At 55.7% G+C, this 11,065-nt stretch overlaps 1 protein-coding gene across 5 annotated transcripts in view; it reads left to right on the top strand.

Annotated features, from left to right (window-relative positions):
* Window positions 1-6,790: 6,790 nt before the first annotated feature.
* Window positions 6,791-11,065, top strand: part of OTOF (otoferlin) — a 114,538-nt gene continuing 110,263 nt past the window's right edge. For all 5 annotated transcript variants that reach the window (XM_071807220.1, XM_071807219.1, XM_071807218.1 and 2 more), the window contains exon 1: window positions 6,791-6,928. In XM_071807220.1, the coding sequence (XP_071663321.1) occupies window positions 6,850-6,928 (79 nt within the window). In that variant the 5' untranslated portion in view covers window positions 6,791-6,849. The remainder of the gene's footprint in view (window positions 6,929-11,065) is intronic.

Genomic DNA, 11,065 nt, shown 5'->3' with positions numbered 1-11,065 from the left:
TTGTGAGAGACATTGTACCAAGGTGCTTGGAGCTACTGTCTCAGACCTACTGAGGGTCTGGGTTCCCCAGCATCTTCTATGTCTGCCTGGAAATGATGCTTTTGGGTGGGCTTAGTGCAAGTGTCTCCTTTGCAGATCTGAGGATCATATCAAGGTCTGGGACTCTCCGTGCACAGACCAGCTCAGCCAAGCTAGGAAACCCCAGGCAGAAGTTTCATCTTCTTTGGAAATCAGTGAGGGTCTTGTAATCCCTCCAGGGGAGAGACATCATCCCAGGAAACGGCCTCAAGTTGCACCAGGGGAGGTTGAGGTTGGATTTAGGAACAATTTATTCCCCAAAGGGCTGTGGGGCATTGAACGAGCTGCCCAGGGCAGTGCTGGAGTCACCATCCCTGGAGGGCTGGACAGACGGACAGGAGGTTCTCAGGACATGGGGCAGGGACAGGGCTGGGTTATGGTTGGACTCAATGTTCTTGATGGCCTTTTCCAATCCAAATGATTCTGTGATTCTAGGACCTGCGGTTGCTAAGGGTGCAGAGCTCACGCTTATCCCCTGCACAGCTGCACCAGGGTAAGACGAAGTCCAGAAGTTCTCGTGAGGACACCGTGCAAGCGCTGATTTACACAGGAAAGGTTCCTGGTTTCCCTCAGCCTGGCCATCCTCCGTTTCTCCGCAAGCCCTTTCACTTCCTCATGCTTCTGCTTATCTGCAGAATCTGCCTCCACAGCACTTCCCCCCTTTCTTCCCCCAAACCGATACACACGTGCAGAGCCGCCCACCGCAGCGCTCTGAATGAGAGATGAACCTACGAGGCGGTTTTAGCCCACAGAGCCTCACTCACCACAGTCACCTCCCTGACGTTCTCTAACATGGAAGAGACTCGGCTGCAGGGGGACGGTGGCAGATGGAGGAGACCTGCAGGGGCAAAGTGAAGGTCGGGGAGAGCTGGGATCTGAACGATTTGATCTGTGAGCCAAGTGATGAAAGCTGACAGGGGACAAGAGCTGCTCCCAGCCCTTTTTCTGCTCATTCCTTGGCCCTAATTTCAGCTGTCACACAATCCCAGAGTGTCAGGGGTTGAAGGGCCCTGGAAAGCTCACCCAGTGCAATCCCCCCATGGAGTAGGAACACCCAGCTGAGGTTCCACAGGAAGGGGTCCAGGCGGGTTTGAATGTCTGCAGAGAAGGAGACTCCACAACCTCCCTGGGCAGCCTGGGCCAGGCTCTGACACCCTCACCCCCAACAAGTTGCTTCTCCTCTTTCAGTGGAACCTCCTGTGTTCCAGTTTGCACCCATTGCCCCTTGTCCTGTCACTGGTTGTCACCCAGAAGAGCCTGGCTCCATCCTCCTGACACTCCCCCTTTCCATATTGATCCCCATGAATGAGTCCCCCCTCAGTCTCCTCTTCTCCAGCTCCAGAGCCCCAGCTCCCTCAGCCTTTCCTCACACGGGAGATGCTCCACTCCCTTCAGCATCTTGGTGGCTGCGCTGGACTCTCTGCAGCAGTTCCCTGTCCTTCTGGAGCTGAGGGGCCACAACTGGACACAAGATTCCAGGTGTGGTCTCCCCAGTCAGTCTCTTGGGTGCTCTCCATGCACCTACAATACACACCTCGTGCTCCATGGGGCAGTCCAGTGGGGGCTCCAGGTCCCTCTGTGTGGGGCTAAATTAGTGTGACCGCTCCATAGGAGCTGTGGTTCAAAGATATTTGTAAAGCACCTGCCAGCCCACCAGGAAAAGGGCTGGAGAAGCTCCAGGAAAGTGCTTTCGGTTGGGTATTTGCCCTCCAAGAGGGTCTCCTTGCTGCTCACCCTCCAAGGCTCCGGCTCCGTGCTCACTGTTGGGGCAAAGGGGCTGCACGGGGAAGAGAAGGGCCAAAAAAAAGTGATTCCGATGGAAAATGAAGAACGTGCCAGCTGCCCGTGAGCATGAGCCCTGCACTTGGGCTGAGGAACATCTGCATTGCAGGAAAAAAGGCTTTTCTGCTCCTTTTTGTTGTGTCTCCATGAGCAGCCCCTTTGCTGCTCAGCAAGGGCGGATGCTGATGGGAGTGCTGGTTCGGTCCCTGCTCCTGTTCTGCAGGACTGGGGACATGAGCTGCCCATGGAGAGAGGACCACGGTGGCCGTCAGTGACCTCGGCAGGCAGGACGGGAACGCATGGAGCTGAGTGCTGCAGGGTAAAGAGAGCGGGTGGGAGGAAAGGGCAGGTGCTGGCGCTCTCAGCGAAGATGGAGAGTGAAACTGGGTCCTGGCACTGAGTTCCCAAAGCACATTGTACCCAAAGCACACTGTATCCAAAGCACGTTGTACCCATAGCACATTGTACTGAAAGCACACTGTCCCCAAAGCACATTGTACCCAAAGCACACTGTCCCCAAAGCACATTGTACCCAAAGCACACTGTACCAAAAGCCTGCTGTCCCCAAAGCACATTGTACCCAAAGCACATTGCACCCAAAGCACACTGTCCCCAAAGCACACTGTACCCAAAGCACATTGTACCCAAAGCACACTGTATCCAAAGCACATTGTACCCATAGCACATTGTACTGAAAGCACACTGTCCCCAAAGCACATTGTACCCAAAACACACTGTCCCCAAAGCACATTGTACCCAAAGCACATTGTACCAAAAGCCTGCTGTCCCCAAAGCACACAGTCCCCAAAGCACATTATACCCAAAGCACACTGTACCCGAAGCCTGCTGTCCCCAAAACACTTTGTACCCAAAGCACATTGTACCCAAATGACATTGTATTGAAAGCACACTGTCCCCAAAGCACATTGTACCCAAAGCCTGCTGTCCCCAAAGCACAGTGTCCCCAAAACACATTGTACCCAAAGTGCATTGTACCCAAACCCTGCTGTCCCCAAAGCACATTGTACTCAAAGCACCCTGTCCCCAAAGCATGTTGTACCCAAAGCACACTGTACCCAAAGCACACTGTCCCCAAAGCACATTGTACCCAATGCCTGCAGTCCCCAAAGCACACTGTCCCCAAAGCATTGTCCCCAAAGAACATTGTACCCAAAGCCTGCTGTCCCCAAAGCACTTTGTACCCAAAGCAAATTGTACCCAAAGGACATGGTACTGAAAGCACACTGTCCCCAAAGCGTTGTCCCCAAAGAACACTGTCCCCAAAGCCTGCTGTCCCCAAAGCACTTTGTACCCAAAGCACATTGTACCCAAAGCATGCTGTCCCCAAAATATGCTGTCCCCAAATCATGCTGTGCCCAGGGCACAGTGTCCCCAAAGCTAATTATCCCCAAATCATGTTGTCCCCAAAGCACAGTCCCTAAAGCTCACTGTCCCCAAAACTTATTGTCCCCAAAGCACACAGTTCCCTAAGCTAATCATCCCCAGATCATGCTGTCCCCAAGGACATTGTCCCCAAAACCTGCTGTCACCAGAGCACAGTGTCCCCAAAGCCTGCTGTCCCCTAAGATAATTGTCCCCATAGAATGCTGTCCCCAAAGCACACAGTTCCCTAAGCTAATCATCCCCAAATCATGCTGTCCCCAAGAACACTGTCCCCAAAGCCTGCTGTCACCAGAGCACAGTGTTTCCGAAGCTAATTTTCCCCAAAGCCTGCTGTCCCCAAAGCGTGTTGTCCCCACATCACGCTGTCCCCCCATTATGCTGCCCCAGGAGTGATCTGAGCGGATGTTGGGGTGACACAGGATCCGCTGGGACACCCTCCCACCCGAGAGCCACTTCCCTGTCTCCACCCGGCACAAGGAGCCCCCAGTGATTCCATCCAGACACCAAATTCCTGCTCGGAGGGACTCCAGACGCGTCCCACGCTGATACGGGGACAGGGGGTGGTTCTGGCGCCCGTTAAGGTTTTCTGTCAACCGCAGTAAGATTTGGAGCAGATGATTTGTCACATTGCTGGTGGGTTTGTCACTGGAAGCAGAACTCAAGCCGTCCCAGCCTGTGCCACCGCAGCCCAGACCGTTGCGATCCTGCGCATCTTCCGCAGCAGCGTGGATGGCACAATATACAGCTTGTCCCTGGATGGGACAATATACAGCTCCGTATACACACACACGCACCCACACAGTGTATTGTCACCCCCATCAGCACTTAAACAGCACTCGGAGCCTGTCCCAGGGGTTCTGATTGATGAACAGGGTCAGAATGGGCTCTGGAGGGCAATGCCTTTGTCTGAGTCCTCAGGCAACACAGAAAGACAAAATCACAGCAACTCCCTGTAATGAATAGAAAGGATTTTAGGGAGGCTGATGTGATATTACGATATTGCCAAGCGTGGGGAGAGAAGAGCTGGGGGAAGAAAATAGAGAAAAAGAATTAAGAAGAGAAAATGTCATTAATTTTGGACTTCACGCTCTGTAGCATCATCACAAGACTATTGCTCCAGCATGGGCAATTGGGCTTATTTTAATGGGGCCCTGGTGGGTGGCGAAAGGGGGGGCGGGTTGGGCCTGATGCTGCCGCGGCCAGCAGTGCCTTTGGTGTAAACCCGTAGTAAATAAGAGCAATCAGCAGTGATTCAGAGGTGGGCGTGTGATTTTATTCACATGCGGCGATGCAAAAATTGCAGAGACATTGTGAAGAAACGAAATTAGTGTTTATCAAGGGCATTTTCTCATCTTCTGTTAATCACAGGCAGGTCTCTTTAGCTTTCAAGCTGGAGAGGACGTTTTTCAACCATCGTACCTTGACAGTCCTTGTGCTTTGGTGACTTCGGTGCTGTTGGGTTCCGATGCTGCTCCTGCTCATCCTCATTATCCAATTTATGGGTATAATGGGTGGATAAGTCACCAGGGGTGCAAGTGCAGAGCATTGAGCTCTACAGGTCTCTTCAGCTACGAGCAGACAAACTTTATAGAATCATAGGATTGAAACTTTGCTGGGTTGTGGCATCCTAAGAGGACACTTACGTCCAGCAGCGAAGGGCAGCAGGACCTTGCACTGGTTTCAGCGATTACAGTCACCACATCGCAGCCAGATTTAATGCACCGTATTAAAGACCCATGTGTACATCATCTTCTTAGTTTCTCCTTTCTTGCTTTGCTGTGCCTCTCTATTTACATCTGGGAGTAAAACTATGGGTTCCCACTCCCCAACAGCCCTCCACCTGTGCTTTTGTTCTATAGTAGGAACAGTTAAATCATGGCTGCGATTTCCTATAGAATCAAATCAGGAGAAAAGAAGCCACAATCCTCATCAGGTCCTTCATGCTGATGTTTTGATGTGGCCACATAGCATCACTCCCCTACCACACATTGCAGCTCTAAGTCAGCCGTCCTATTGCCTCTGGCAGTGAACATCTTCAGTCAGCACCCTTACGCTGGATTGGTTTACTTCATTATCCACTTTCTGATACTGAGTAAGAGGTTTACAATTAACTACATCATGTAGAAGGTGCTGCTGCCTTATGGCCACCTCCCTCCTCGTGCTGGAGCGTCCTCGCCTCTGGGCCGTGCTGCCAGGAGCTAATTATGAACCTAATGAGAAACAGCACACGCTGTTAATCCCACAAGTTTCTTCCCTCTCAAGCACTTATGAATGAGTATAATGATCTTTTCCGCTGGCAGGAGGACGCCAATCCAGCCTCTCTGACAGAACCCAACGTGCTGGATGGAAAACAATGTCTTATTTCCAGTGTTTTATAATACATTTGTGAAGGTTTCACCTTCGTTTTTCTCTCTCTGATGCTGATGCAGCTCTCCTGGGCTCACGCTTCGCCATAGATGGATTTTTCCTGGAAGTGCCCAAGCAGGAAAGGAAGATGTGCGGTGTCTGCAGACCCTTCCCCGTCCCAAATGCACGCGTTAATCATCTTCCTGGAAACATAGGACACGTTTAAGACCTCAGGAAATGCATCCACATGCAACCCTACTGGCAAAACCTGCTCAAAACTGAGCCTACAGGTCCAGTCCAGATTCTAAAGCTATTATTTAAACCTGGAAATACCACTTGAGCCTGTTGAGATTCAGCCTAAATACGGCACAGAGCGGAGCATGGGGCAGGTTGCAGCTTGGATAAGCGTGCAGCACCGTGTGGCGTTGCCGGCGCTCTGGCCCTTCCAGGCTGGGACGCTGCAGCCCCGCAGTTGCACCGACGCTGCCAGGACCTTCCCGCACCGTCCTCCAGCCCCAACTTATTGATGGTCCAGCAGGGTTGTGATCTAGTGGTCCAACTCCCATCCCCATTCAGGGTGGTCTTGGTTCGGCCTCCCACCCCCCAGCTGGCATTGGGTGGGGGGAGACACATGGATAACAGCCAAGAGCCCCCCCACCTCCTGCACCTGACCCCAGGAGATGCTGTAACACTGTGGGATCCCCTTGGTGGTCCCGGGTGGTGGGGAGTGAGTTCGAATCTTTCTGGGCACACTCCAACTCCCCTCCCTGTCGCATGTTTGCAGGGGGGTTACACCCTCTTGTCCCACAGGCTCCAGTCGGGGGTTGGGGGGAGGCCGTGCCTCAGTTTCCCCACCCACAACCCCCTGCAACCGGAGAGGGAAGCTCCGCGCAGCCCGCGCCCCCCCCAAACAGCCGCCTTCCCCGGGGAGCGGAGGGGGGGCGGGCAGTGCTGCTGCTGAATTATTCAGTGTTTAGGCGGGGGGGGGGGGGTGTGGGGTGCGCACCTCTCCGCGCATCACAGAGCACACCGCGCATCGCACCGCACGGGTCCGCGCTCCGCACCGCGCATCGCACCGCACCGCGCTTCGGAGCGCAGTTGAGAGGGCGGCACCGCGCACCGCTCCGCGCTCCGCACCGCACAGCGCGCATCGCACCGCGCATCGCACTGCGCACCTCACATCGCCCCCCGCTCCGCACCGCGGCCCCGCCCGGCCCGCTCCGCGCCGCTCCGCGCACCATGGCCCTGGTGCTGCAGCTCCGCACCGTCTCCGGCCTCCGCGGCAGAGCCGATCGCATCGCCAAGGCGGCGTTCCGAGGTAGCGGGGAGGGGGCGGCGGGGGGGTCCCGGGACGGGTCGTTCCAGCCCGTGCCTCAGTTTCCCCGCCGCGGCCGCTCTTGGGTTGGGCGGGGGGATGCGAGTGTGCCAGCTCTAAGGGCTGCCCACCCCCCAAACAAAGCAGCTCTCCTGGCCCCTCCGCACCCGGACACCGCAGCCCCCACGTTCCCTCCCGCCGGGCAGCCCCTGCGGAGGGGGATTCATCCAGGGGAAAGTAGGTGAAGTCGCAAGGTGGCAAATTTGCACCAGCTGTGCCCCAGCTGCAGGGAGCTCAGCTCCTGCTGCAGGGTCAGGAGCTTGGTCACCGAGCGGTGCCACCAGCGAAGTGTCACTGGAGGGGCCAGCCGCAGAACTTGCCGTGTCCCGGGACCCGCTGCGAGCGCCTGGATTGCTTCGGAGGATGCTGCAGCTCTGGGTTTTCTGCTCGGGTCCGCGCCAGCTGCAAAGCTTTCCGAGGGGAGCTGCAAAAGGAGCAGGAGCTCTCCGGGGTTCGCACCCTCAGCAGCAGCCAAAGCTTTTCTGAGCCCCGCGGGGGCTCGGTGCCGGCTCCGTCCCAGTCTCTGTGCGGGCACAGGCGGGTGCGGGATGGTTTGGCAGCGCCGGGAGACGGGAATTGCGATCTCTTCTCTGGGTGAACACGCTGCGGGAGAGCAGGGGAGCGGGGATGGCCACCACCTCCCAGCCAGGCCAGCCCGCACAGCCTCAAACAGCCCTCCCTGTGCTGCCCTAATGACCAGAGTGTCATTAAAAAGGTGTCATTACCTCCTTAGTTCCCTGTCCCTGTGTCCCAGCATCAGCGCAGGGGTAGTTAAATAACCTGTGAAGGAGCAGGTCATTTCCCTGGCTGACAATGAAGCCTGGAGTGGTCCCGTCCCAAAGCCACCCCCAGCAAACCCCCCTTCCTCTGGCAGTGGGGACAGGGGATCTGCAGAAGGACCGAAAGCCACCACGGGTTTTCCTGGTGAGGACCCACATCTCCAGTCTTGAGCATTCCTGGCGCTGAGCCCAGCACATGGTGCTTGTTGGATGGGCAGGATCTGTCCCTGCCTCGGGATCTTTGCACAAGAGCCACTGTGGGACCCCACGGTGCAGCTGATGGGGATGAGACCCACTTTGGGATGCTCTGGGATCAGCGCTGTGCTCCTGCCTGTCCCCTTCTCAGAGCCCCCGTGGGGCACCAGGGTGCTTCTCCATTCCCCCCTTGGTCCTGTTCCCATCGTCCTCCCAGGTGTGAGCGGGGTTGTCGTTGCTGTCACAGGGAGGACGATACTAAACTTCACAGCTGTGTTTCCATTCCTGGTGCTGAGCTGCGAGGAGCTGAGCTCCTCACAGGTGTTTCTTTCCCAAGGAAGAAATTTGGTCTCATGTCTGAGGACAGGGTTTGGAGATTTGTTTCCTGGTGGTTTGCTGCAGTCGATTTCTGTGCAAGGAGGAGGTTTAGTCTCACGCTGGGAATGTTCAGTCTCGCTGCTGTATCACAGGCAGTGATGTCTCTCCCCTGCTCCTCCTGGGCAGGTGGGTGACCAGGACACCTGGTGCTGCCACCATCTCCAGGCTCAGTCCTAGAGAGGCCTCGCTGACCAGACCCAGCAAGGCTGGGTCCTGACGTCCTGGCTGGAAAAATCCTGTTGCTAAAAGGATGGTGGAGGTGGATTAGAGGGTGATCGCGTGTTGGTTTGGTCGAAGGTAGCAAGTGGGTGGGTTAGAACTGACCCAGCCCTTGGGTGCAACAGAGGGTGGAGAGGGGTTTGGTCTCGTGCCCTGTTCACGTCACTCAGTGTGTGTCCCCAAAGCCGCCACAAGCCTTGTCTGTACAGGGGTCTGCAGTTTACTGTCTTGTGTTGACATTTAGCTCCAAAGCCTGCCTACATGTTACCCAAATTCCTTGTCCCAAAAGAGGAACAAGCGGAGGCAGCTCCGTGTCTGCCCTGCACATGGGGATGTCCAGGGACAGAGCCTTGGACATCGCTTTGGGCCATGGGACACACTGAGCCTGGGGTCCCCACCAACACAAGACATCAATCCAGGGCAGGACCTGGCGTGGGGGACAGGAGCTTTTCTGAATGAGGGGACCAGAGTTATCACTCTGTGAGGAGCACAATCTTCATGGAAAGGTGACCCACCGTGGAGTTCAACCACTGTAGTAACAGTAAAGCAGGAGCTCTCGCATGCTCTCAGTCTTCTCTTGATGTGTGAGGGTCAGGTCATGGTGCTGTTGCACTAACGGGTGTGTAAGGACACCCCGGAGCTGGGGACAGGGTCTGCTCCCCACTGGGTCCATGCTGGGGGTGGCTGTGAAGCGTCCCATGTTCAGTGTCTCTGTGGCTCAGGCAATGCTTTGCTGTCCCCTTGCCCCTTGAGAATTTGGGAATCACGAGCAGCAGAGTAGTGCCACGGCAAGTTCAGTGCTGTGGTGAAGCTGCGTTATTTGTCCTGTTGGCTGCCTCATCCTCTCCGACCCACTCATTAAGTCTCTGGCTGTATTTTTGCTGTTTAATTAAAATGATGCTGTGCCATCCCAGCCCTGATCCCCATCCAGGCTGGCCATGGCCTTCTCCAAGCAAGGCTCAGCCAAACTGCCCCTGGGGTGGGATGGGACGGGGTGGGATGGAGCCAGGTACGTTGTCCTGGATCCCCAGTGCCAGACCCAGGGAAGCATCCTGGTGTGGGTCATTGGGTTTTGGTGCCAAGGTCTCCAGGGGGAAGAATCTTTCTCCAGTGACTCTAGAGGGAGCTTTAGACCCCGTTAGCGTAGAGGAGGTGACCTCCAGCAGCCTGGTATCCCTCGATGCTCCTCACAGCGACTCGGGTTGAGTGTTGTGTTGATGCTTCTCAGTTCTCCGGTTCTCCAGGAGTTTGAATGTTGCAGGGAGGGTGCTCTTCACTAGTCAAGCCATCCAGCCTGTTCCTCCCTCTCCTCTCCCACTGGCAGCACAGCCTGGGGGTTCGAGCAGAGCTCCTCGAGTGGGTGTTTGCTTGTTCAGCCAAAAACATCTATTATTGCACCCAAAGGAATTAAAGAGTTGGACAGCGGTGTGACAGGCTGCCGCGTGTGCTCCTGCAGGTGGGCAGCACTCTGAAATGTGGCTTCAGCTCAGGTGGGAGACGAATCAAACACGATGGTGATAAAAGCATTCCTGAGAGAGGGCTGAGACTGACAGGCGTGTGGGACGGCTACGGAATAATGCTGCTCCCCTTCTCCCAGGGATCCCGCACTCCTGGCAGCCCCCATGAGCCATAGCTGAGCTATCTGTGTTTTGCAAACAGGAGAAACTGAGGCACGGGGAGGAGCTCTGGGTTTGGGTCCCATGGGAGCAGCTGGATTATCTGGCTCCCGGTCTGGAAGCAGAGGGGAGAGGTGGGTTCTACCCAGCAGGGTGGCCAAAAATCCGCTCCCACCCCCGAGTATCAGCGCCGTGTTTCCCACCGCAGCGCTGGATTTGACTCACCAAAGTCCCAGGGGATGCTCCTACCCTGGCGGGTTGGGGGTGGGTGTTCAGCAACAAGATCCTTTGCCTGTATGAGCCTCCCAGTGTTCACAGGAACTTTGGGACTGGTTTTGAACTTCAGTGACTCATCAGGCGCCCCTCAGTCCCCAGCACCACCCTGTGCCTGCTCCAGCCTGGCTCGAATGGGCTCCAGAGCCCCACATCTGTTGCCATTGCAACTCTCCAGCTCTTTGCAGGTGAAAATCAGCTATGGGTGAATCTCAGCTATGGGTGAGCTTGGGATTTTCTGCAAGCTCTTGCTCTTCAGGCTGGCTGCAGGGCAAGAGCACAAAAGTGGTGAATTTTGGTCAGGTTGCCCATTCCAGGGGTGCCCCCTCCCATCCCCCAGCAGGGTTTGAGCTCCCATAGGGTCGCTTACCTATAGCAGAGTTTCCACCCTTAGCCCAGCTGAACTGTGTTTGGGAAGGCGGGGACTTGTGCCCCGGTGCAATTAGAGAGCTTGTCAGCTAATTGATCACAGATGGAGTTAGAAAGAGCCTCTTGGCAAGGCTCCCTCTCTGGATTAGTGTGTGTAAATGAGGGAGATCGTTCACAGATGCCTCCTGGAGCATCTCTAGGCACCGGGGGATAATGATACCGCTGGAATGAAACATTGCTGTGATGCTTGC

The sequence above is a fragment of the Patagioenas fasciata genome, chromosome 3 (assembly GCF_037038585.1).
Source record: "Patagioenas fasciata isolate bPatFas1 chromosome 3, bPatFas1.hap1, whole genome shotgun sequence".
Classification (NCBI taxonomy): Eukaryota; Metazoa; Chordata; class Aves; order Columbiformes; family Columbidae; genus Patagioenas; species Patagioenas fasciata.
This window is presented reverse-complemented; position numbering and strand designations above follow the sequence as displayed.